Source organism: Pholis gunnellus, assembly GCF_910591455.1.
Source record: "Pholis gunnellus genome assembly, chromosome: 19".
In the NCBI taxonomy this organism is placed as follows: domain Eukaryota; kingdom Metazoa; phylum Chordata; class Actinopteri; order Perciformes; family Pholidae; genus Pholis; species Pholis gunnellus.
The window spans coordinates 15,127,122-15,154,576 of NC_136546.1; the positions used below are offsets into that span (position 1 = coordinate 15,127,122).

A 27,455-nucleotide genomic window follows, 5' to 3' on the forward strand; every position below is an offset into this window, starting at 1 on the left:
GCTGACTTTGTTCACATTCTGATTGTAAGAAGTTGCCTTGATGTGTGTGCGTGTGTGTGTGTGTGCTGGTGCAATAAGCCACTTCAGACCTCCTAACATGAGTTTTGGGTGGTATCCATTTCATCACATGCTATGTTCTAGGTCGAAGGCACAGGAGCGCGGATGTGTGTATGCAATCATGCAACGTGACATAGCACAATGCCCAATCCCTAGCCAAAACACAAAGGGTGGGACACACACACACACACACACACACACACACACACACACACACAGGCTCTGTGGTAAATGTCACATACACCTCACAGAGGGACGTGATTTTACACACACGTTTACACACGCCCCTCGTTTAACCTCTTTTCCTAAACTGGTACGTGGGCTCAGATGGAGCAGAGAGCATCACGCACACATTCTCATATGCGTGCATGACGCTCTGCACAGTCTCATCTCGCTCTGCATTAAATCATGATCGGATGATTAGCACGGTGAGGAGACATGTTTAATAGAGGGCAGAGGGGGGAGGGGTAGTGTGCTGAAAACGACAAGAACAAACGTGATCAGGAGGAAGATGAAACAAGCTTTTGGTGTGCAGATTTTGATTACTTAAATGTGTGTTTCAACTGGCATGTAGTGACTTTAAAGTCACTTAAGTTACCTAGCATTAGCTTTATTAGTGTTTGTGATTCCCCGAGTTATCATCTAGCACCACAATCGGGTCAACATTTGAGTTGGTTTGAAACCTGCAACGCTAATGTCAGCATGCTAGGTCATCCAGTGCACTCCGCTTGCTGACATTCCTATTCCGCTCTGCAAACATGTTGTCCAACCGCCACAGTTTGGCTTTTAGTCACCTTTCTTACATCAGCAGGTCAGACATAAAAACAACTCGCATGTGAAACAGTTACGTTTAAGGTTTGAATGACGCAAAACATTCTAAAACCGAGCAGACTTTGACCGAGTGTTCAGCCATTAAGGACAACACCACGACACGTTAAGTACAAAGTGTGCTGATAAAAACACACAATAAAAAACACATTAAAGTGACTGTTAATCTGTATCTGAATCCAGAATCTGACATCTCTCTTTGACGAGGGCTATGCCACAAACACTATGAAGATTTACGACAGAATGTCACCATAAAAACTTACTGAACTACAGGTGGCATTTATTTACAGCGTTTTAATTTGGTTTTTTTACAGAACAGCTAATGAAATACCAGTTCAGTCGTAAAGTTGATTTGACAAAGATCTGCTGTTTTTAGCCTGAGGCACAAATTGTACCAATTCTCCTTGTGTTTACCTGCTTTAAGGTTCCCTTAGTATTATCAGGGTTTGTATGCCTTCCTTTCTTCCTGAACTGTCATGCAGAACAAGGACCTGCAGTGTAAACATTTAAAGGATGTTGGATTAGGCTGCTGCTCTCATACATTGTACTTTTGTTGAAATCTGCAAAAAATAAGTTTCTGCCTCACTGGTTTCCCCTCATCTGGTCTGCACTTTTTCACCAACTGCTCAACAGTAAAAGATGGCGATTCAAAAATATTCAGCAAAGAATGAATGAAAAAGGTACGAATATCAGTGTTTTGCACTGTGATGCATTTCTTTATTACTTGACATTTCTGTTGAATCTCAGCTGGTTTATTCATCTGTATTTTTCCACTCTGACTTTAGTATTCTATTAAAGTGACTTAATTACAGGCTCTGGAAATCCGAGAGGCTGGGAGGAGAAACATGTCATTGAAATTCCTAAGAGTTGCCTCAAGAGATTAATGAACATCTATAAACCTTCTTCACATTTATCCATTCCTCCCTCAGTGTTTGATTGCGATCGTCTTCACCTCAGTGAAGAAGTGGTAGGAATCCTTGCCTCCCTCCCTCCCCACACCAGAGTGCTTCATCCCTCCAAAGGGCAGGTTCAGATCTCTCACCAACCAGCAGTTGGTCCACACCAGACCTGCTTGTAATCGCCTGGCCACCCGGTGAACCTTCCCCACGTCGCTGGACCACACGGTGGCCGACAGGCCGTAACGCACGCCGTTGCCTCTGGAAACGGCCTCATCCTCCGTGTCAAAGGGGCTGACGCAGGTGACGGGGCCGAAGATCTCCTCCTGCATGACGCGGGAGCTGTCGGACACGCCTGAAATGACGGTGGCCGGCATAAAGTAGCCGTTGGCGTTGCGCTTAGGGAGGTCCAGCTGGTCCACCCCCTCGCCACAGTGGATGATGCCACCTTCAGATTTGGCGAGTGCTACGTAGCGTCGAACCTGGGGATCAAGACAAAGAAGGATTTCAACTTAAAGTATACGAGTATTGGAAAGAATAGAACATTTTTGTTTCACACCAGTTTAATTCACCACCTTCTCAAGGTGCTCTTTGCTGATGAGCGCTCCGTTGTTGCAGCTGGGGTCAGAGGGTGCACCCGTCTTCCACTTCTTGGCTGCAGCCACAAACTTTTCCAGGAACTCAGAGTAAATACTCCTCTCTACATAAATCCTGCTGGTGCACAAGCAGACTTCTCCCTGAGATAAGGAGGGAAGGAGAAAGACAGAGGATTCAGATTGAAGCACTGATTGTTCAAGACATTGTTTTAAGAAGAAATCTACCTCATGACAAAATATGGACTGTGATCTCCCCCATGTGGACAAATCATGTAACTGCATCCTGATCACATACAGCCACAGAGCTGATCTTCATGGAGGTGACAGACTTTCATTTCATTAACAATAAAACTAATCTCTACTAATTTAGGACTTTTAAAAACAAGTTTACAAGTTCTTTAAAGATTAAAAACAGATACAGACGATGGTCAGCAGAGACTCCATGAATGTCCATTTCTCGAAATGTGAAACTATTCGTTCAGCCTCAGTTCATGCGTTTCTTTCTTAACTCAATGTCCCTTTACAAGCTTTGAACTGAGAACTTCAACTAAGCAAAATTTCACCTGAAGAACTTAAACTAGTTCACTCTGAGTTGATATGTGCTCATGCGGAGCTGATTCCATAACACATGTTCCAAGTGCACAAAAACTAGCACGACAATTAGCACAAAACAGCCTTGATGCTAACCTTCACAAAAGCATGTAACATACAACACGAGTACAGCAAGAGTAAAAGTAACCAAAAGTCTTCAATAAAGTGCCAAAACACTTTTCTCTTACCTGATTGGTAAAGCTGGAGCGAATTGTGGTCTCGATGCACTGGTCCAGGTTTGCATCAGCAAAAATGATGGCAGGGTTTTTACCTCCCAGCTCCAGCGAGAGCTTCTTACAGTACGGGGCGCTCCGCTCTGTGATGCGCTGGGCCGTTGCCGTGGAACCAGTAAAAGAGACCAACGGGACTTCAGGATGGCCGACGAGGGCGTCGCCTGCTCTCGGGCCAGTGCCAAACACGATGTTGACTACTCCTGGAGGAACACCTGCAGAGACAGACAGGTGTGCATTATCTTTTTAATAATGCTTAATAGTGTAGAAATTAAACATTTATGTGCAATAACTCCTAAGAGAATCCTGCTGACTTCTGCGCCTATAAGTGGATTGCTCATGCATTGTGGGTGCTGTAGTCCTACCAGCCTGCTGCATCAACTTGCACATCATCCAGGCAGTCACGGAGGTCATCTCGCTGGGTTTTGCCACCACTGTGTTGCCTGTAGCGATTGCAGGTGCAATCTTCCAGGTCAGAAGGTACAGGGGGAGATTCCAGGGGCTGATCAGACCAGCTACACGCACAACAACAACAACGTAGTTTAAAAAACACTTAAAAAACACAAATGGAACAGGTTTTAAATGGAAAACACTCGGAGCTCTCACCCACTCCCACAGGGCAGCGGATGGTGTAGTTCAGGCAGTCCATGTGGTCCATCAGGCTGCATTCGGTGGTGTGGTGGAGCACCGACGACGCAAAGAAGCGGAAGTTGTGCACTGACCGGGGAATGTCCAGAGTGCGCGCAAATGTTACCGTTTTACCTGTGAGGTAACAACAAAAGATATAGAATTTAACAGCAGAGAATAATACGGATGTCAGACATTCATCAATCAGTGTTTGATGAATGACCCGGTGGCACGATCAGATTATTTTGGACAATGCTTGAGCTTTCCTCTAGTGCCACCCTCAGGCCAAATGTCATTTTAGTGCACAACACATCTCATAATCCACACAGATTAGCATTACATTTGGTCAGTACTTGCATGCTCTTGATTTTAATGACCCCATTTCATGACCCTTTTTCCTCACCATTGTATTCCCTTTACTTGTACAAGCACAAAAAAATAATCTTAGGGCGAGCAACAGAGGGATCCCTCTCCAAGGGTTGCCAGAAGTGCAATAGATGTCAATATGTTGTTCACTCAGTCCTGCACTTTTGTATTATTATAATTTATCATTATTAGTAGTATAAACAGAAGCATTCAGAAGTCTGTAGAGTATATCACAGTTTATTAAATTATAAACCCATCACTTATCTCTTGTAATTATGCCCAAATAATTGTAATACCATGTTTTTAATTATATTTGATAATAGATTCATCGTACAAGTCCATTTTTAAGAAGAAAAAAAGCGCCAAACATTTCATGGTTCCAACTTCTCAAATGTGAGAATTTGCTGTTTTTTCTCATCTCACATTATTGGAAACTGAATAGACTGTTGGTCATTTTGATGCACATTTTTCACTATTTTCTGATGTTTTCTAGACCAAATTATTAAAATCGATCAGTCTGCAGATTAATATATAACCACAATAATCTTCAATTGAAGCCCTACACATGACTTGAACAGAAGGGTTTTGAATGGAATTAAAATTCAAGGATTTGAACATGCAGTTGTGTTCATTTGGATCTGGCAGAGTCTTGGGTTGATACCACATGTGTTAAAACAGTATAGGACACCTTGGTCTCTGGACTCGGCTTGGGCGAACTCCTCCAGGTGGGCTTCCAGCAGGTCGGCCAGCTTGTTGAGGACCTGAGCCCGCTGCTCTGGGCTGCGGGCGGACCAGCCGGGGAAGGCTTCTTTAGCAGCCGCCACCGCCGCCTCCACCTGAAGGCAGCAAAGCACAGAGATTAGCACTTTGTTCTGAGCGAACTTCAGGTTTTAAGTGGTTCCCAACAGGGAGGTCACGAACCCACGACCCCAAAGGTTTATTGACATGTTAGATTACGTCACTGTTGACACTGTAACGAACAAAGGTGCTTCCCTCTGACTATATGGCCGTGTTTCACGTGCAACACCAGAACTTGGATATTCCACAAGAATATACGAGATGTAAATAAATCCATTATATTTTTCATTTCCTACACCATCAAGAATGCTAAATAAAAATCTGGTTTAAATGCAGTAGTGTTTGAAAAAACAAAACCAAATGCAATCCAGTTCAATGTCCCTGCAATAAAGAACAATCGTTGTAAAGTTGATAAGATTATTTTGTTATCAAATAAAAGTGACCAACAGAGGACCATGACAATGATTAACCCCAAATCACTGATATGACAGATACACGATGAGTCAGCTGGTTTAAAAGAAAGAAAAGTGCCAAACGCAGCACATATGCACACACAAAGAGGAACGTGCAGCCACCGACACAACACATACGAGCCTGCAAATGTGCAAACATTTGCGGCCACTGCAGAAAGTACCAAACAAACTTAATAATATTGCACGAGCCTCTCGCGTGTCTCTGAGGATGACCCACCTCCTCCTCCCCGCTGTCAGGCACCCTGCAGTAGACCTCTCCGATGGACGGGTCGTAGGAGTCGATGTGACTCCGACAAGGGACGAACTTCCCTCCTATGAAGTTCTCCAGGACCAGGTACGAGCTCTGCGCCGAGGGGTCCGTCATGGCTGCACTGCGATGCTGTCAAACTAACACAACAAGGCCGAGTGAGAGGACAGCAGGAGACTGCTGCAGGTAGTGTCTCAAACCATATAAGTATTCCAGTTAAGAGAAGTTACCTAGACTTTGCAATGATCCTCCCACTTTATAGCGGCCTCTTCCGTCACATTTCACAATAAAAGGCACCATGTGCTGCAGCGGTAGGCTAATTATTATCCCATGGGCACTGGTTAGGAATCAAGGTCGTCATGCTGATAAGAGCCCATTATTAACTAGATACATTCAGTAAATTAACAGACACATTAGGAAGGTGTATGATTTTTTTTTTTTAAATAGTCAAATAAAGGGAACTCACTTTTCAAAAGAATTTTTGGTGAGACTTGTTTGTTCATTGAGCTCAATAAGGTGCAACATGTACAAACTTAGACTTCACCATTATGTTGACAGTGAAGCTTCTAAATTCATTCTTGGCTTCAGGAACACAAAGGTCAAATGAGGTAGGATTGTCCTAAAAATGCAGAGTAAAAAAATAAACACTCCAGAACAGTTACTAAATGGACTTTGAGGCGACATTGTTTTGTTGCAGAGAAGAAAAAAAGCGGCAGGGATCAAACCGTATTCTCTGACTTTTACTTTATGTTAAAGATTAACCCGTGTTTAATGCTCCCAGGAGAGCTGTGGCTTACATATCACCAATGTAGTTTATTATAGGAGCACAGAGTTCACACTTGAAGGGCGACAAAGGAACACCTTCTGTCATGATGACAATGTAAAACTAAACCAGTGTTTTTAAGGATGCGTTATTATTAGAGTTTATGGTGCCCACTATAGTTATTATTTAGTGACAGTCCATTTTAGAAAGTTCTTCAGACATGCAACAGCATCATCCATTAACAGAGAAAGTGACATCACGGTAAGGGCCTACCAGACTTCACGGTTCTTATTCTAGATGCCTTGATGTCCCCTCAGAGGTCTGTAGACAGAAAGGCTTTGTGTTCCATACATGTTCAAAGGGGACTGACACTTATTTGACTTAATGACACCTCGCATGTTGCTGAACACTGCCCTCCGGTGGACCGACGCACCGACTGTGTGGTGGACGGTCCTCTTCACGAGGCTTTTGACGGCAGCAATCACTGACATGGAACATAACCGATATCACGCAAACGTGTGTCTTTCAGTCGGTGTCTATTTGATCCCACTGCTGTTCTGTTTCTGCAGTCTGGAATCAGTCAGGATTCTTGAGACGACCACGTCATATAACGGTGCAGCAGTGTTTGTGACTGATGGTAGTTCATCCAGCAACTGTAGCAGCTGTAGTGAGTCATATTATATATGCAGGTGTCAATTTGAACAAATAATAAAATCACCCAAAGCTAGGTAAGAAGAGGACTGACAGTCACAGCCTGGGTTGCTGGTTCATCAGTCACAAACTGTCAAATCATGTAATGCAAATAAAATAAAATCACAACATAACATACAAACAATCATACTTACAGTATGTGTGTTTGTGCTTTCTCTGCATAACTAGTCTTTAGCCAGCTGTAATGCACACACACACTTCCCTGTGTATGCGTACAGGAACTATTGCTCATTGTTAATCAGAGACATAATCAGACACCTTCCTCACACATTTTTGTAGCAAAAAAATCGAAGATCCCAAACCAGAAACCCTCACGAATGCAAAAACACCATCAGGCATTATATGCATCTGTATCTGATTTTTTCTGTTGTTATGTATCTTAATTCAATACTATGTTCTTTTAATTTGCATACAGTATGTTCTCCTTTGCAGACATACACTAAAAGAGTTTTGGTGAATAAACAAACTTTACAGACAACTCAAACAAGTCTACATTGTATAATTTTAAAAAAGCATATTTGATTGACTGCAGAACATCTAAAGACAAACACACAAAGTGTGTCTCTTTAGATTGATTTGCTTTCACTCTTTCCATTGACTCGTTATTGTTTATTAAATTGTGATCTCTGATGTATTTCTTACGTTACTTTAACAGAACATTTTCCTCGTCGGTCTTGAGTTACGAAAATGCTTTTAAAACTCTGAACTAATGTTCTCTTCGATACGCACTCGGTGACAGTGAGATGTGTCTGTTGAGGTGCTTTCCACTCCAGCGGGAACCGTCTCATCTGTGTCACTGTCAAACCTGACGGGAAGTGATGACCTCTACATTTTCACTTTCTACTTACTTTTACATTTTCACTTTGAAAAATAGAAAAACCCACTTTGGCACCAGAGTTCTTGGTTGTCAGATGTTGTTATTACAGGCTAGAAAACACTGCTGAAATCAAAACTCAAAACACATATTACTGATGTCATGTTCATTTTTGCATCGTCTCCCTTCACACCACCTTTCCCAACACATGGAAAAAAACAAAAACACAGCTTCCTCCTCCTCCTCCTCCTCCTCCTCTTCGCTGAGTCTTTGATAGGAAAAAAACACAGATGAGCACTGTAGAAGTATTTCAAGTATCTTTTTGCCAACATAAATTAGAATGTCTCTTTATCCAGAGGTGAAAATGTAAGTGTTCCCTTTTTTTTTGTTAGACTGGTCCGTGTCTGCTTGGCTGAGTAGTGTGAGATGTAAAACATATTTATAGTAAAAATAATATTAAATGTTTTGCCTTCATACGACATAACATCTCATCCTTTTATTTCTGTCTCAATCTAAAATTAGTCATTTCATGTTTTGATTAGGAGAGCCTCATGCAAAAGGAGCCATGATGTGAATCATTTTAACTTCATATAAAAAAAAGAAGTGTGGACTTATTTTACTCCAGACATAAGCAGGGAGTTGATCATGTCATCAAATGATCAGCTACGGCTCCTTTAATTAAGAAAAGCACAGTGACATTATTCCCTGTGGTGAGATTGTCTTACGGAATCGGAGTATATTATTGATCTGGCATGATCGAACAGTGAATTTAGAGCAACAAGGTTTAACTAACAAATGAAAGGTTCGACGGGGGGGGGGAAATATGAAGTGGGTGGATAGCTGGGTAAAGCGCCTGTTTGACGTAGGAGGCTCCTCAGCATCTGGCCACATGGTATCTGTGCAGTTAGTGTTGATCAGAGCAGGTGAAGCAGCCGGTGCGGCGGGTGGAGAGGAGGTTGGATGAATGAATGTGACGCTCTGAGTCCGTGAGGGACGTCTCTTGAGGAATTGCACTTCGTCTGTGGCAGCTTGCAGTCTCCAGAGCACGGTGTGACTGGCTCCGTCGATGGAAAGGCTCTTCATTTTTTGATCTGCGGTGAGGAAAGAAATCACAAGGAAACTGACTAGGGACACAGCTTTTTATGCAATACCATCAAATGATTGACGCTTTGACTTTGTCCTAAAGTGAGCAGCACTTTACCTCAGTGACGACCCCTGCAGCAATGGTGGAGCCGACATATCTGAGCATGAAGCGGCCCAGCTCTTTGTAGTCTTTGTACAGCTCTAGTGACACCGGCCTCTGGGTTTGGATCTCCACGATGGCATTCATACCTTTACTCAAACACCTTAAAAAGAAAGACACACAAACGGGAAGTAAGGATAACACAGCCACCTGGATTTCAACGTTCAAACAGGAATTACATTTTCTTTAATTTGATTACATTTTATCCACCATATTTAATGAAGTAGAAAGCAACATGAAGCACTTCCTGGGGAAACTGATAAGTTGTTGAAAGTGACTATTCATTACGTCAGTGCTGCACACAGTGAGTAACATCCGTATGTGTAATATACAGCGTAATACAAAGCACACTCACTTTGGTTTCTTCTTCAGGACCTCACCGCTGCTCTTGTGTAGAACGCTGACCAGTTTCCTAATGGTGGCTGGCTCACTTACTGTTTGGTAATGCAGCAAAACCTACACCGAGCACAAACACACACACACACACACAGGTTTTGTGACCGTCGATCACCAAAATGTGTGCCAAATTTGAAGAAAGGTGTTGCTGAGATATCACGTTCATGAGGACGGACCGGACATATGAACGGATGTATGAAACACCTGAAAACACAATGCCTGTTGGTAGTATGACTGTGTGTGTGTGTGTGTGTGCGCTTGCTCTTACTGGGAAGCCTTGTGTGATGGGGACCTCAATATTGAAGAGAAGGATTCGGGCTCTGAATCGAGTACAGGCTCGAATGGGCTCCTTGGGATCACAGAACACACAGCCCACACTGGAAGGAAGCAGTTATCACTAATTATATATCCAAATGTGCACGACCCAAACATGTGCATAACAAGCGTCACCAGTAAATATTGATGAGAGCTCAAAAAGGACATGCATGCATATAATAAACAAACAGTGAAGACATTTACTTGATCTTGATGATGTCCATGCCGGTGACCGTCAGGCTGACATGGTCTCCTGCTGCAGCCCAGTCCAGAGCCTCATCGTGTAGAGTAATACCTGCAGTAGAAGTAGATTGAGTGTGATTCCCACGACTGCCACAGGCTGGCAGCGTTCACCACTCACTCAATAGTCGCCCACTTTCAGAGAGGCACAAAAAGCAAATCCAGGCGCAGGTGTGTTTGTAGCTGATGTGTAATTTACTCCAGTAAATGGAAGGAAACAAAGACGACAAACTAGCTACAATGCCTGAGAAAGTATCTTATAATGTAAAATCCTGTATCCTGAGTTAATGTTAATAATAAATAGTTTTCTTTTGCTTCTTTTGCTGTTGGATGGCGACAATATGTTAGAAATAATGTGCCGTTTGGATACTGAAACAAGTGGAACAGTGTCTTCTTCAGGTTTTTCCACCTGTATAATGGGTGTTTGAGTGAGCCTAGTGGCATCGTAAATATTAGCGGCCATCTGTGGCAAAGGCAGGTTAAGAGGAACAGGCTTCATGCTCTGCTTCTGCAGATAACTAACAAAAAGGGCTTTGCTGAGATCTTCATTTGCCCTCACGAGTAACAATTATTAGAGGATTTTTGTGAGCCCTTCTCTCAGGAAAATGCTCTGACTGCATGAAAAAGAAAAGTGAAGTACAAAAGTCACACACCATGCCAGACTGGAAGCAAAGAGACATCCGTGCGTACCTTTGACAGTGCAGGTCTCATTGGGAGGCATTGCCAGTATTCTCTCTCCGGTCTGAATGTAACCAGCCTCAATCTTTCCTGTGACGCAGAAGCCTGAACCCTGGTCTGGGAAGAGAATGTGCAACGTCAGCTTTAACATAGAAAAAGAGAAATGAGAAGGAAAACTAAATCATATGCCTTGGAAGTGTGCGTCAGTGATTTTACCTTTGAACACGTCGGAGACGCACAGTCGGAACGGTTTGTCAACAGATCTCTGAGGAGCTTTGAAGGCGTCTTTAGAAGAGAAAAAAAAAAAAAGAGGAAAAAAAACAATGAGGAGCAGCAGACAGTCTAGAAATGATTCCGAGAAGCCTGGCGACCACTGGTGATGAATCATTTTCACTCGTACTGGAGGAATAATGCTAGTTCCCTTACTGGCTATTAGTCAAGACAATCAGCACTTTATTGAAATTGGCACACAAACCTCCAAAGACACAATAAATCGTTTCCCTCTTATTTGCCACTGAGTCACTTTTAAGTAATATTCCACTCAAAATATGTGCTTCGAGTATCAAACATTCACCCCTTGTCTATGGGGGGAGTATTTAATACTCAACACGTTTTTGTTAGTGCGAGTATCACTCTAAAACTCAGAGAAAAGTTATTGGCAGCATTTCTTTTGGATGCAAACAATTGTGTTTTATGAACTCTTGAATAAAGCGATCCCTCGCTAGCTGAGTCCGTAGTATTTCATGGCGTCACCGCTTTTCAGGAAAACACTTAAGAGAATAAAGTCTTCACTAGTGTGATTTTATTCTATAGGTTGATTACTATTTTTTGAGTTCAAGCAGCTTATTAAAATTGGATTAAAGTCTAGATGCAAACAACTTGCATGAAAACCTAAAATTGTTTTTGTTCATGCATTTTCACGAGACCCATGATGACAACAGGGCAGAGGCAGCTTGTGCTTTTTTTTTTTCAACTTTCCCTCAAAGAGACCTGGTGCTAACTGACCAAAGGCAGTAAAGGCTTTGTGCAGCTTGCTCCATGCCAGTGTGCATTACCGATCTGCTCCAGCAGGCTGGGACCAGAGTACCAAGAGGTAAGTTGGGACACTGAACTCCTGGTGACGAGGTTCTCTCCGGACAGGCCGCTGGTGGGGATGTAGAAAACATCAGACTCCTGGAAAACACATAAACAATGGATCAAACAACAGCAAAGCTATGGAATACTTATCCTTAGCCAAATATATCAAATGAGTTAAAATACCGAGTAGCTCAATGTTCTAAGATGTGGAGTAGCTTGGTGCAAACTCACCTTGAATCCTGCCTGCTTGAGGAAATGGCCAAGCTTGGAAATAATTTCTCGGAAACGCTCTTGTTGCCAGTTTACCTGATTCATACGTACACATACAGGAAAAACACACAGACAAAGTTTCCCTTTCAGCATGGCATCGAAATGGAAATGCGTCAGCAACATGCCAGTGATTATAGGAAACTAAATCTCTAAAGTACAAACACACATCACACATCCTTGGGCTTTTCTCCTGAGAATGTAGAAGTGTAAAAAGGTTCCACTTTATTGCAGGAGAAATATAGCAGCTTTCAAAATATAACGTCTGCTGCTTGACCATTTCTTTTTATCTGAAGTGATTTAGATAAAAAAAAGACGATTTTTCTTTTTCTAGGAGCAGATTACATTACAAATCAATATCAGCTATGCTGTGAATCTCAAACAAACACACATCCCCACTTTGCGTCAGCAATGTGTAGCGAGTCTGACCTGGTCCATCTTGTTGACGGCTACAGCCAGCTGAGTGACGCCAAGCGAGCGCACCAACAGGGCATGCTCTCTGGTCTGACCCCCCGCCTCGAAGCCGGCCTCAAACTCTCCTCGGCTGGCATCCACCACGAGCACCGCCACGTCGGCCTGGAGAGACGACCGAGGGCAAAGATGTAGGCGTTTAAAAATCACACACAAACTCAATTTGGTAGGTAATTTAAAGCCTGAACTCTGATGGTTTTACACATATGGTATCTCTGACACCAAACCTCTTTGTGAGCCTTAAGAGAAGAGTGTCTGTAATGTTAGAAACCATTTCTAGCCCCATCAAACCATCACAGTAGGAGCTTTAATGTAACATCAAATAAGTTCATAAGACAAACTTCAATTTAAGCTTAAAGCCACTATGACGCAAGATAAACAATACTCACGATTTATTGCCATGTTTGAATAAAATTCCCAAGTCTTTTGTAATAATTATGCATTTAAACCCCTGTGAGTTGTTCCAAAAGATGAGCTCATTTGCTGCTCTTCATCGATGACGAATATTTTATCTCGTAATAAGTATCAAAAATTTAAATACAGTCAAATACATCGTACAAACAGCAATGCAATAATATATTGGTTTAAGTGTTAAATTAATGAACAGTTGACTGGAGATGATTACAGGCTGAGAAATATCATCTTGAGACTCAAAGAGCACGTGACTGACAGAAAACCCCTTAGTCACTACACGATGAGGCTGATCGGGAGGATAGTCATATGGTAAAAAGAGAAATTACATGAGCGTCTCAAAACAGACAGACAAGCACACCCATGCCTGCAAAAACACCTTGTGACACCCACACCCAAAACCGCGAAAGTTATTTCAATTCACGACGGGTGTGGCGAGGGTAGAGCCAAAAAAGGAAAAGAACTCATTTAAGTGGTACGGATGTTCGTTAACTTAAGAGCGATGCTTAGTTTCACTGTGAGGCTCAATTAGCGAGTAGCTGACTGATATATTCAGAGGTATTGGAAGAACCCTTGCATTTTGTGTATCAATCGCATACAAGGGGGATTATTTATAGAACGGCGGCTTCTACAACTAGAACACCAACATCAGGAGGTCTGCATTCTGATACCAGGAGATCCCTCATTCGTTGTGATGGTTTGTATGCGTTGTGCAGGCTGCTTGGATACTTGGTATACCTGTGCAGCTCCTGTGATCATGTTGGGGATGAAGTCTTTGTGTCCTGGCGCATCCATTAGGGTCACCACCTTAGAGTTCGTCTCAAACTTTGTCATGCCCACGTCCATCGTCACACCCCTGGAGCAAACAACAAATAAATGAGGGGATTAGTGTTTTGATGACTCAGTCAAAAATGTCATCTGTACAATCATTTGTGTAGAAGTTGAACAAAGTGTAAGCATCGTGTGGACGTAGATGGAGTGCCGAGTAGCTGGACTGCCTTATAAGGTCATGTAGATTTAAATCCTCGGCCACTTTCATTTAAAGAGCACCGTCCTCTGGTGGGCGAGGCGAAGTAATATGCATCGACTTCAGAAGTTACTGATAAGTGAATATGGATTCCCACCCGAGTCACTTTCTGTTTCTGGCGGTTTTCGCTTCCGTTTCACTCTGGTAACAACAACAGAGACGGCAAACGGGGACATGTGTTCTATAAAACATATTTCAGTTGATAAAAAGGTCATCAATAGAAATGTTAGTAATCTGCACAACACACCCCAACTAGCGTAAGAAAGATTTGGTCCTTCACATGAGCTCCAGATCACATCTAGGACAATATTACGTTGAGTTACAATCATGAGCACCAGTGATGGGACAACATGTTTGACTCTTAAGATTAGCTTGTTATCAAGCAAAGCACACGGCAGGAAGGGACTGCATGTAGGTAAGCATCAAGTGTCCTCCTCCATCTATTAACCAGATCGAGACCTCTGCCCTCAATGTGCAGGGGGGGGGGGGGGGGGGGGCAACGGCGAATTTTGGGAGTAGCTTCACCCTCAAAATGTACCTGTCTCTCTCCTCGCCAGTTTCGTCCAGGACCCAAGCATAGGCGAAGGAGGCTTTGCCTGCCTTCTTCGATTCCTGCTCATACTTGTGCATGGTGCGCTTGTTCACGTTGCCCAGCAGATAAAGCAGGTGGCCCATCAGAGTGCTTTTACCCGCATCCACATGACCTGCGGTGAAGAAGAATGGAATAATGCGGAGGAGTTAGGGCCGTAGACGGAAAGCCACAGAAAGACAAAAAAGGAGGTCAGAGTGTGGGGAGTGACAGAAGACAGCAGGGAGGGATAGAGGGAAGGGTCAGGACAGAGGATTATGCAACAAGAGTGATAGAGTAGGGGAAGAGAGAAGATAAGATATTGCAAAGGGGGAAGCCACGGATGGGAGAAGGAAAGAAGCAGCATTGCTCAAGTGGAGAGAAGGTAGACAGAAATGGGAACAAGGATGGAGGGTGAGAGGGGGAAGGGAGATGAACGTGGTGAAACGAAAGGTTTCACAGGCTGTGGGAAACTACAATCATATGCACTTGTGAAACTACGAAGTCACTTTTTCTGGTGTAACTGAGAATGAGACAACATGATGGAGCAACTGCACTGGTCTGCAGTTCAACACATTCACTACTCTTAAACTTAAGACGTGTGCACGAAACGGGGAGATTGAAGTTTAAAGGTGACAGTCCATAAAACTTTGTACCTTTTTTTTAAACAAATGGACATTTTGATGTGAATTTATTGCAGAAAGTTGAAGAATTGTTCCTAAAGGAAAGAATTCATAAAAATAATTAACCCCCAAAACGTTGTTACTGTATTTCTAAATAAGTTCCTCCACGTTATACTCTAGCTGTACTTTTTAATGCATCATAAATAGTCTAATCTTAAAATGTTACTGTGCTGTATATTGCTCAATAAATCAAGACTACTTCCTCTGTGCTATTAACTGAAATTTGAATTTATGAGTGGTTTCATGTATTTTTCTTCCTACCTATAACCACCAAATTCAACAGAGGTTTGCCCCCCTGCCTCTTCTCCAGTTCAGCTTTGATGTTGATCGACTGCCGGGCCTTTCCAGCGGAGCGGCCCGGGGTGGGAACCGTGGAGGACTCTTCTCCATTTGAGCTTTTAGACGGAGTCTCGGGACGCTTGGACGTGGCCTCTGAGGCAGCGGTGGCGTTTTCAGGGCTGCCACCACGGCGTACCGAAGTGGCGACAACGCCGTTCTCCGCTGTGCTGAGGAGAGAATACGGATGAGTTTCATCACGGTGGAACACAACATCTTCTGCACAGATCATGATCATGCCGGTATGCATCTTCCAAAATCATTAGTACAGATATATTCCACAAACAAGAACGTTGCCTATCTAGACTCGGGCGATCACACACACAACTCAGGTTCACAGCTCATCCAAATTTAAAGCCCTTACTGCTTTTCATTTCAAATAAAACGAGTAATTTGCAAAGATTCAATGATTTACAATGTAAATGGAGGCCTGTGTGTTAGGTACCTGGGAACATCAAAGCCCATGGTCTGCTTCTTGCCAGAGACGGTCATGCGGGCCACTTTGGGTACCACTTCAGAGTCCAGTTTATTGTGAACGACATCTCTGCTTTTAGCTACAGGGAAGAGAGGAGCAAAACTGTACACCTCCTCAGAAACAAAAGGCAACCCCGATGACCCACTGTGAACAATACCAATGAAATGAGGAACATATTACATTATTTTCCTGTTGAAAAAGGGCATAGAGGTGATTTATACCAATCGGTGACAGTCGCTACGTATCTCTCATAACCATGATAAGACTGAAGGGTTTCTTGCCTGCATGCATCTGCAAAATAGTTAGATAAAATACCTGGTAATATTCTATATATATATATATTAACACTAACATAGCTTATTCAGCAATGATTGGCCATGTGGTGTTGATTGAGACAGAGGATATGACTATTGTCCTGGTCACAGCCATGTGTCTTACTGGCATAGAAGGTATATATTCTGTGTGAGCATGTGATGCAATCAGTTGCTCTCTGAGCATCGATCGATCTGACTGACAGTCCATATTCTGCAGCAGTGAGACTTGCTGAGGTCATTGCTTCGTCATCCCAGTCCCAAATGGCCGCCGGTCCCAGTCATATCAACCTGCGACTGATTCATTTAGACCGGGCTGCACAGCCAAGCCAACTGCACCCCGTGTGCATCTGTGTGCATCTGTGTGGTGTGCGGGGAAGTGACATCCAGGTTCTGAGAGGGTTAATATCAGAAGTGGCCGTTGCCTCCCCATCTCCACGTAAATAGAGCAGTGTGACGGAGCATTTCACAGAATGAATCTTCACGAAAAAAAAAGGTGTCACTTTAGCAAAGTGCAGGGCTGGAGGTGAATGTGTATTATGGCACACTCAATGTATTTAAGCAACCCTGCACATATATGCGCTAAGAGACATCCACAACACACCCCAAACTCCCACACAATAGAACATTGAGGTCCTAGGACATTGATCAAGACAGAGAAGCAAGACAAACACTGCTCAGAAGTTAGTTCCCTTTTGATATTTGTCTTTGAAGACTTTTTAAGGTGTACAAATGTACTTTCTTCATCTTACAGCTTTGGTTAAGCATGCAATTTATAAAGCATACTAATCCCTTGTGTGCTCCTGTCTGCATAATTCGGTTTATTCATCATAGAAAATACCCTGAAGGAAAATGAGAGGAAAGGAGGTGTGATTCAACTGAATTATTAATGGACTTTCTCTAGCAACACATTCTCTGAATGACTGGCTCTGCATTAGAGAAAAAGTCCCTCTCATTCTGAAACACTGATTCACAAGTGAGGCAGCTCACTGCAGCCTGAAGAGGCTTTGATTCTCTTTTTGAAATAATGACATTTGCATGCCGTTTATTCCCCCACACTGATCCTTATCAATTCAAAAGTTGGGAAAAGTGGAAACGGTACTAATTTAAAAAGATCACAGCAGAAACCTAAAAACAGTTCTACGTCTGTAACGCCACGGTCGTCACTGAAAGCTGCATCATTGGTGCATCAGTGTCTTCTGTCCTGCAGTAAGCGGCAACATGAGATAGAGAAAGAACTCTCGGGGGAATTTTTGGTTCTTCCTGCAGCTGGGGGGCTTTTCATGTCCTCATTACAGTGACGAGGAGGTTTCTACCACCTGCCAGCCAGCCTGAAATATACTTACATCAGCTGTGAAACAATTAGATCACATCCAATCCAATATGGTCACTAGGATCAGCTAATTAAACCTACATGTGCATCATTATTAAGCACACGATGGTTGTATTTTATTCACTTTCATCTTAACCGGTGTTGAAACAGACGGTCGCACCCTTCGTAAGTCGCCAAAGGTCTTGCATAGTAAACCTATTTTCTAACTACCAGACTCAAAACACTGTAATACCTTTGCAAACAACTGACTTGCCAGATCTTCTTTGTTTTTTTTGGGGCAGGCCTGGGGGCAGCAATACAGTGCAATCAGGTTCTGAGGCTTAGAGCAGGATCTCTTTACACCGTTTGGACCGGCAGGTAAACAGTTGGTGTCCTCCCATCCAGGATTTCTCTGGAAGAGGGGACCCATGAAGTGAGTGAGATGAGTGAGTCATCTCTACACCTTGGCCTGAGGGCCCCAACTGAGCACAGGATAAAAGGGAGTCCGCCCAGGATATGCAAATATCAACACCCCCCGCCTTACCACCCGTCCAAACACACAAGCATGCAGGTCAGAGTAACATAGCAGAAGTAAAATAACAAGGGTTATTTAAAACAACTGCTTTGACAGTCATTCCAATAACAAAATGAGAATTCTGTGTATAAAATATTGACATTGAGGCTCCCTACCACTTGAGGCCGCTAAAGGCTTTCAAAGATTATGTTTGATTTAACTCAAATCTTCATAGGACTACAGTGGGGGGGAAACATTTTAACTGATTTAAGTGTTTGTAACGTCTGTAAAGGTTTGGGATCTCAGATTACTTTTGTCTGGCTCTGACTGAATCTTCAGGGAACAAAGGGAACAAAGTGCTCTCTATGAAGATTCAAATCATACCGAGTCCTACATAAGATGATGTTCACCAGATAGGATGAAGTGAAGTCACCTGACACGGCATGTTTGGGATTAAATGTCATTACATCTATGTAAGTACAACACACAAAACATAGTAAAAGTAAGTGACCAGCAATTATGAAGTATCACGATACTTGACCTTATAAGTCATAAAATGCTTAATAATGTGTTATGTGTGTTAACATTTTGGATATTCATGAGAGCTTTTAACTATAATTATACAGTGCTGTATGCAGATTATAACACATTATAAGTATGTTTTTCATTTTAGACAGAGTATAAGTGCTGCCGAAAGGTCTATTCGCTGTATGTATTTGTTCATGTTTTACAAAGGGTTTAACCTGAGCCAGGCGACACAACAATGACAGCATTCTAATCACATCCATACATAGTTAGTGGTTAAAAAATAATAATATAGTCTTCTAATTCAAATTAGCACCGGATACTCTTAACATTACACCAAGGTTTCAGTACATTAGAGGAAACCCTGACAGAGAATGTCAGCCAGACACACAGCTGACAACGTTGCTGCTAAACTACACTACAAGTGTTTGTTATGTAGGGAAGAGCTGATGAGGGAATGATTTCTACCACAGTCAAAACAAAATGAAAAATCGGTGGAATTGCTCAAAGACAACTTAGCTTCCAACTTACTTAGCTTCCAACTTAGCTTCCAACTTAGCTTCCAACTTAGCTTCCAACTTACTTAGCTTCCAACTTACTTAGCTTCCAACATGCAAAACAAACAGGCGAATTCTACTATACAGAGCGGTACCAAGCCGATCCATGACAAGATATTTCTGCACTTCTATTAAAAAACATTATTGCTGTCATAGCCAGGATTTTTGATTCAGGCTGCACAACCACAACATTTAGATAATAAATGAACCAGACTGCGCATGGCTTCTGCAGACTGTCACATCACTGCTTAATACGCTTGTTTAGGAGTGTTTGTGCCTTCAACCGCTCTAGAAGTCAACACTTGTATTTCTTGTAACAACAATCCAACTTTCCATTTGAATAAGGAATCCTGTTTCTCTCTCAAACAAATCGCACCACAACAAAGCAAGTAGTACCGATGGCACGTCAATCTAAATGCACCCGCATTCTTTTGACCACTTGCTGTGAGTAAAATGGTATTTTCCAGTATTGGCACCACATCACATAAAACACTGTTTGTGCAACATGTACGCCTTGCAGAGCTGCAGAGCCTGTAAAGACACAAAATGATTTGATCTGTTGAAGCCTTTGACAAATGCTGTGAAAGTCGAGAGGCATGATCAGATTTTCCTACGTAGGTGGCGAGTGAGAGACACAGAGAGTGAGATGATCGGCTGCTACGCCGAGTCGGTGACATTTTCTCCAAGAGTGCAGCTTCCTGCTCAAACCCACACACCGGCCCGCCTCGTGAGAGAAAAAGGACGAAACAGTTGCCGGACAAACCCACTTGTTAATAAGACTTATTCATTTCAAGATTCTCACATCCAAACGCGCTGTACCATGATACATATCGTCACTCACAAAGCACACCACAACATCCCTAATAAACCATATTATTTCCAAACTCCCAGGACTGCTCACAGCCGGAGAAACCGGTTTGACTTCTAAATGTTTGACTTGTCATTATTTCCACTATCTGCTCCTCATTGACTATCTTTGCCCCTCAGGCTCAGCGGTCTGTTTGCCACCCTGAGGGTTCACTTCACTCAGCTCTCTGCACCTGTATAAAGTTTACGCACATCTAGCCAAACCCCTACATCACTCAAGGAGCATTCTCACATTTATGCAAACACTGAGGCAGTGCAAGAAAATGACTGAACAGTATTGGAAAGTTTGATATCAGCCCTTATCGTCTCCTTCTGTCTCATAACTATAACACAGACCTGTATCCTGATGACAACAGAAAGAAGAACAGGACTGTTATCTACCAACCATCTAACCAGTCCTTGTCCAATCTCAAGTCCTAAACATGCATTTCTTTAAGGGCAAGTTTCGCCATTCAAACCAATACTAATGACTCAAACTAAACATGAAAGTGACCTAAACAAACTCTGGGCTAACCTACAAAAAAAGCATTCACTGCACCAGATACTTAATGCAGAGCATGCCTTCTATTTAACTCCTTAATATTATTACATTGATGCCAATACTTCATCCTTAAATAGACTTGCTACTGTACAAACATACATACTCTACTTATACTTTAGATCAGAACAGGGAATAGAGCACCGGTTTAACTGGTTATGTAGAACCCTAAAAAGATCATTTTTACACTCAGACACACAAAAGCACACCCACACACACCCAGAGAGACACGCCCAGACACAGGTGCATTCGCAGAACGTACATTCAGTCATCTTTATTTCAAAATTGGACATATTAAGCTCTGGCAGAGTGTCATGACACACCCACTGTGAATCAAACTCATTTGTGCATCCTAAAGTTAAAAGTTTGTAAGAGCAAGAAAACCCCTGTTTACCTCAAGTCTGAAGGAATTCATTTTTGACTCATTCAGTGCAGTCTTTATTCACAGTGCCTGCATTCATAGTAAACTCTTTTTCAATATCAAACATTAAAAGGGTTCACTTGTCTGTGTGTGTGTCTGTGTGTGTGTGTGTCTCTGTGTGTGTGTGTGTGTGTGTGTGTGTGTGTGTGTGTGTGTCTGTGGCATGCACTTGCATGCGTCTGTTCTCACTCCCTCATGGGAAAATCTCCAGGTGTCCTCCAAACCAAAATGTCTACCCCATGATCTCAAACCCAGGCAGCAATAAACCAGAACAATGGTTAACTGATCCATATTCCAATAGCTGCAGCGCACCTGCAAACAAAATCAACCTCTTTCTCGTTTTGAGGGTTCATGCAGATCAAAACCAGAAAAGAGGCCATGCAGAAAGAGATATACTGGAAATGTTCCCCGGCTAAGATTACACTACTTTACTCTTTACAAAAAAAATGTAAATTAAAAAGCCAATGGCTATCAAAGCATAGAAAAATAAGACTCAAATTTATAAAAGGTAGAAAAAACAACTACAGTAAATGAGAAAAAAAAAACATTTTAAAAAATTCTTAAAATACTTATTCAGTAATTTGTAACACAGCTGTGATTATTTTCAAGATGCCAGAGAGACTAAGAAACATCATTTATCTGTATATAGTAGCAACGTAAGACTTATAGCATGCCGCTATAAAAACATAGATGTTGTAGTAATATGGTTTCTGGCAGAGTTTCTTTTTCAGCAGTAAGTATGTCATTTGTCAGTCTTTGTTGGTCGCAAAAGTTTATTCAGTCAAATGAGGGACAAAGTTTTAAAAAATTGATGATGAGTGCTCTTTAAGATTAGTTCAGTTGGTGGAGGAAAGGCCACCAAAAAGATCTGAGGTTCTCATCCAAAGTGACTTCATTTCGCCCCAACCTGGACGCGGTTGAATTAAGAGCCATTTGTTTCCGCTCGTCTACCTGGTGAAAGCTTTTCGCTGATTAGCGCGGACGATGTCGTCAGGTGAAGGCACGTCGAAGCGGAATGGTACAATCGGTGGGAGTGGTGCATGCTGCTCTTGGAATTCATCTTGGGATTTGCACAGGAAAGCCTGGGAACCACTTCCTGTCTTCTGACCTCTTATTTTCCCCTTCAGCTTATTCCTCAGCCTCTTCTGTTGCCAGTGGCTCTGAATCGACAAAGTGATCGCAAATACTGATGGTTGTGCAAACACTGAAGAGTCCAGCCCCACGTCAACTGAATCCGGAGAGGACGGTGAGAGGAGGTCGCTGTCAAAGTGCCGAGGGCCTGCGCCATCTGACTGGGCCATGAGTGCACTCAGATCAATACTCTGCTTCATCTTCGGTGACCTGATGTTCCGGTGGTATGGTTTGTGGTCGCGCTTACACTTGGTCCCACCCTCTTCAGTACTTTCTGTTAACACACCAGCCCTCTCTGGTTTTGCTGGTAAAAGGAGCGAGGTGAGGGAGTACTGTGACCCATTTGAGGTGGTTGAGGTTTTGCCTTTGTGCTCAGATGCCAATTGTGACAAAGAGAGCAGCTCAGAGATGCCAGGTGGTTGTTTCGGTGCATTTCCTGGAGATTCAACGCTCACGGGTTGAGGGAAAGTTAAGGAACTGTTGAACTGATGCTGCGAGGCCAGCTGAGACAATGAGGCGGTTCCAGCTAGGCATGCGGGAGTATTGTTGGTTGGTTTAGAAAAGGTGAGCGTGTTTGCCGGTTGTTCAGTGCTTTGTGTTTGCGATTGAATGTGCGTACTCCTGTTTTGGTGCTGTGAAGCGAGCCCAGACAGCGAGAATGTTTGTGCTGGTGCAGCCCCCCTCTGATACGTCACAGAAGCTATGCTGCTTTGGGGAGTGTGAGAGGAGTTACTGATGGTTGGGCTGCGGTTTGAATGTTCCTGCATTAAATCAGCCAATGATGGGCTTCCCTTTGGATCAGCCATTGTGGCTTTGCCGCCAATCCCAACTCCCACCGAGTGCTGATTGCACAATAGGACAGAACTGAGACTTCCGAACCCGGGAGGAGCAGCCAGAGAAGAGCTAGCCGTTGTTATCTTGGGGTTGTTTAGCGACAGACTACCGAGTGACACTGAGAGGAGTGGTGGAGCAGAGCTGTGAGATGCTGAAGTCATGCTTAAAGACGCCAACGTTCCGAATGAAAGACTATTCTGGTTAGGCATAATGGACAGTGGGGAATTAGGTCCCATTGTGAGGGCACTTAATGAGTGAACACCCAAACCTCGCCCTATGTCAACCGCTCCTGGCGCTTTACTCTTCTGCTCATGCGCAGACATGAGCTGTGCAAGATTAGCACCACAAGTAACACCCGGACCACTGTTCTGATGAATCAAATGTTCATCTTCAGAGCTGCTAACCCCAAAGTCAGCCTTATGTTGCAATAAGAGGTCACTCAGGTTTGGTGCACTTGTTAGCGGACGCGGTTGTGTGCGTTTGCACCTATCAGTCTGGGGTTTATGTGCATTGCATGTAATGTCTTTGTGAGAAGCTCCTTACCTTACGAAAGCCAATCGCAGTTGCCGAAGAAGAGAAACAGGAGGACCACAGAACAGAAGTCAGATGAATCGTACCATAAACAAGAAGGAAAAGAAGAGAAAGAAGGCACTTTGTTAAACACTCGCATGGCTAAAGTGTGTCATCGTCACACACGCGAGCTTTCATATACACAAAACTAATATAACATTATTCAAAATGGTCTTTTGATCAAGTACCTTCAGAAGAATCCACAGGCATTCATACATTTCTAGTTCGACAGATATTCCAGAGTAAAACATTGCAAATTTGCTGACATTTAGCTATTTCTGGCTAACGTTACACTCTGCTGGCACCTGCCCCATCGGTACTGTGCGTGTGCAACTTTCAGGACATGAGAAAGAAGCAAGATGGCTAACTTGTTAAGATACTTCCATGATTTCATTTCTAATATGTGTTGAGAATTGCACATGCACAATACCGATCGAGCAGGATGTACGAATCGGGTAGCGAGTGACACATGTTGCTAATGTTGTTATTGTTGTTTCTGTGTAGCGCAAATGAGCTGATAAGCATTTAAGGCTGTATAGGAGGCATTTACAATGATGGCATCGGTATAAGAACAACTCTAAAAGCCAACTATATTGATTGTTTAAAAATGCTAAAATGTGGCATATTCAAAATATTTTGACTGGCAGTGAGTATGTATACTGAACAAACTACTTCTAATTATGGATCAGGTGATACAAATAGACTAGGCCTTATTCTGTGTACTGGTAACTGAGTACTGTTTCTTTACAAATGAAACTAGATCACTAGCTACATGACAAGACATTTTAAGATCCTGTGCTTTGTTTAGCAAATAACGTGGATCAGTTGACAACAACAATTTCTAATTAATTTTATTTCACAACTAACAAAATGATCATAATTTGATCCACTCAAGGCGTACCTTTTTCAGCCACGGCCTCTTGTTTGGTTCTTTGTGGAAGCGGCGCTTTCTCCTGGCTAACTCTTGCCACCGAAGCCGTCTCTTCACCGGTACTTCTGGTAACCGGGGCTGTCTTGGTGTCTTCAGACAGGACGGCGTCCAGTGCCTTCTGTGGGTCAAATCCAAATCTTATGGCTGCCTGGGTCAGGACTGAGTCTGGCACTGCATCTCCCAGCACGGTTCGCATATGGTCCAAACAGGAATACAGCTTGGCTAAAAAGCAAAACACATAAGGTAAACACAGAAAGTTAAACTACTTTTCAACAGGATCTTCAATTCATTTTCGAACATAAAGATCAACGGTGAAGTTAAAAAGATCTCCGCGATTTGTCACTTGCATACCACTGCGTGGAATTCATAATATTACCTTGGTCGAGAGGGTCGAGGTTGTGGCTGATGGTAGGAGACATGGGTACATCCTCTTCATCCTCTTCTAAAGGCTCCTCCTTTGGTGCTTGCCTGTCTTGACGCGAGTAGATGAACTGATTTGCTGTACAAACCACAAACAGTTACTTACTTATTGATTTCAAAACTCGGGAGATGTGATGTCTGGTTAATTCTCTATAATATTGTCTATTTATTACCAAACATATATTCTTGTTGATACATAATATTGCATTCACTGGTACCAACCTGTTGCTGGTGATATACAGCAGTCATCATCCACAGACTGTCCATACACGTCATCATCGTCAAAGTCTAGAAACAAATATATATAATTGAGGTTCAATTGTTTTTCTACTTTACATAAACCTACACAACAGCTAAAGCGCTTGGAGTAAAAAAAGAAAACAGCTGTCAGTCACTTATTTGCCTTGTCAGCAAATTTTACAGAATGCATAACAAACAGTAAATTCGGAGCCAGGAAATGTTTAACAATTACTTCACTGTAAGTTTTAGAAATTGTGATGTTTATTAAGTTATTAGGGTCAGTTGATATCTATATAACATATCCAGCAATGTATTAGAAGCTCCTAACATTTGTATTAAAACACCGGGACGTTAGCAAGAGAGCTAAGAAGCTGGCGTTACCTTAACATACACGTTATTAACGTTAGTTATAGACATAACCCATCAAGTTTGAACGCTATAATGTTACTCTGAAAGCTTTGGTGTATCGGTAGATAATAGAGTTATAGCGCAATTTATATTGTGCCAGGTGTCAAGTGACACGACAGCAACGTTATCTTCCAGCTAAACCAGCTACTGCTAGCTGCTAAAGCTACAATCAACAACAGTGGATTTTAGCATAGCAGCTAACAGTTTGGTGGTTTGAGGCCTAGCTGAGAAACTTAAACAGTTATCAACGCCTTCTTCAGGCTATCTACCTTCATCGTAGTTGTAACCTCGCACATTTCGGTGCCGAGACATTTTGATTAAGTGTCTTTTCTCGGCTCCAGCGTAAATGTGTTTCGGCTCACAGACAGTTGTGACATGTGTCTCACTGCCCAACTGCCATTGCTGCTGCTGCTACTGCTGCTGTGTGGAACTAACAGTAACGTTAGACAGATTAGATTCTTCAGCGTCGGAGATTAAATTAAATCAGAGATTTTTCAAAAGTCTTTAATTTCGCTATATGTGGTTGTTTTGTTGGATGCTAAACAATCTAGCAGTTAAAAATAAAATGTAAAAACTTCCTTTCAGACAAAACAATTCTGTCTTACGTAACTTCCTGTTCGGGATCAGAGCTCCCGAACAAGCTTCACGATTTGCGCTCTGTGTCACAGACTTCCAGTCAGTTGATGTTTGCAGAGCTTATTATTACCATGTTAACTTGATACGTGTGTATTGGAATGACTAGGAGGGAAATAATTATTAAGTTAAACCAGCATACCCTACATAACCGAATTTAGATCTAGTGATAGGGTCTTAATGGTCTGAACTGAAGGAAAATGTTCTTAGAAAACATAGTGAGTATCATTATGATGATGGAGATGATAAAGGTAGATAATACTATGTTTGCATGTGACCTGCAAAAAAAACAACACTTTTCAGTTTTATGAATGAGGAAACACTTGCATTCATAATAATACTTATGTCTTATTAATGTGAAAGAGGAAGCAAGATAGGCTTTCACGGATGAACAATGACAAAGTGGTTAGAAGCATTTTCCTCTCTGTACAACGCAACCTTGAGTAAAGTACCTAGAGGGGTCAAGAGAAGTGCATGAGAGAATCTGCCTGCACAAAATACACGAACGACTTTCAATCCCACCTGTGATATTGAGGTGTGAATGTCTCAAACATTTTTTAGTCAAAGGTTATGCCCTATGGTTAGAGACCAACCCATCTGAGCCCACACTCTACACCTCGCGCAAACACACGCACACAATGAGTGACATAATTTTTTCCTGCTATCTTTGCACCACAAGAAACTTATAGCCTGTCTACCACAAAAGGGAAATACATTAGATGTGTGTGCTTGTGTTTGTGCACATGTTTATCTGTGACTTGGTCTATGTCTGCATGTCCTTTATGGCTACACGCACATGTGTGCAGGTGTATGCCTCTGTGGTTATTGATACATGTTGTCGTCCTGATGTCATCTACAGCGGCCTGTGTGCCTTTGAAAGAGAGGAAGATAAAAATGTCAGACAACAATCTGACACCAGTGATGCAGGTGAAGTATGTACACTCGAACATCTGCATGCATGGGTGAAATGAAATATGAGGTTTGGCGTGTCACCCCAATCTAAAAATAGAGCAGCATAAAGAAAGTCGCCTGCTTAGGTAATTGTAAAGACCTTTTCAC

At 42.5% G+C, this 27,455-nt stretch overlaps 2 protein-coding genes across 2 annotated transcripts; both read right to left on the bottom strand.

Moving 5' to 3' along the window:
- Nucleotides 1-1,556: 1,556 nt before the first annotated feature.
- aldh8a1 (aldehyde dehydrogenase 8 family, member A1) lies at nucleotides 1,557-5,911 on the bottom strand. Its single transcript, XM_079180518.1, has 7 exons — nucleotides 5,680-5,911; nucleotides 4,880-5,027; nucleotides 3,805-3,960; nucleotides 3,564-3,713; nucleotides 3,157-3,413; nucleotides 2,357-2,518; nucleotides 1,557-2,263 (listed from the first exon to the last, which is right to left on the bottom strand). The coding sequence occupies exons 1-7, from the start codon at nucleotides 5,824-5,826 to the stop codon at nucleotides 1,811-1,813; spliced, it is 1,473 nt and encodes a 490-aa protein (XP_079036644.1). The 5' UTR covers nucleotides 5,827-5,911; the 3' UTR covers nucleotides 1,557-1,810.
- Nucleotides 5,912-7,729: 1,818 nt separating this feature from the next.
- hbs1l (HBS1-like translational GTPase) lies at nucleotides 7,730-26,172 on the bottom strand. Its single transcript, XM_079179992.1, has 18 exons — nucleotides 26,033-26,172; nucleotides 25,338-25,403; nucleotides 25,072-25,194; nucleotides 24,666-24,917; nucleotides 16,155-16,263; nucleotides 15,635-15,879; nucleotides 14,661-14,826; nucleotides 13,834-13,951; nucleotides 12,643-12,789; nucleotides 12,178-12,252; nucleotides 11,925-12,042; nucleotides 11,086-11,154; nucleotides 10,882-10,986; nucleotides 10,156-10,246; nucleotides 9,905-10,013; nucleotides 9,596-9,696; nucleotides 9,199-9,343; nucleotides 7,730-9,088 (listed from the first exon to the last, which is right to left on the bottom strand). Exons 1-18 carry the CDS (start codon nucleotides 26,073-26,075, stop codon nucleotides 9,077-9,079), a joined length of 2,094 nt encoding a protein of 697 aa, XP_079036118.1. The 5' UTR covers nucleotides 26,076-26,172; the 3' UTR covers nucleotides 7,730-9,076.
- Nucleotides 26,173-27,455: the final 1,283 nt, after the last annotated feature.

Bases quoted from the DNA above. Each gene is read 5' to 3' on its own strand.
- aldh8a1 (XM_079180518.1), bottom strand. From the start codon at position 5,826: ATGACGGACCCCTCGGCGCAGAGCTCGTACCTGGTCCTGGAGAACTTC. The intron at 5,028-5,679 runs GTGGGTCATCCT...TGCTGCCTTCAG, and splicing joins CTGACAGCGGGGAGGAGGAG to GTGGAGGCGGCGGTGGCGGC. The intron at 3,714-3,804 runs GTGAGAGCTCCG...TTGTGCGTGTAG, and splicing joins CCGCTGCCCTGTGGGAGTGG to CTGGTCTGATCAGCCCCTGG.
- hbs1l (XM_079179992.1), bottom strand. From the start codon at position 26,075: ATGTCTCGGCACCGAAATGTGCGAGGTTACAACTACGATGAAG. The intron at 16,264-24,665 runs GTACGCCTTGAG...TCTTCCCTGTAG, and splicing joins AGAGGCCGTGGCTGAAAAAG to CTAAAAGCAGAGATGTCGTT. The intron at 14,827-15,634 runs GTAGGAAGAAAA...TCTTCACCGCAG, and splicing joins GTTGAATTTGGTGGTTATAG to GTCATGTGGATGCGGGTAAA.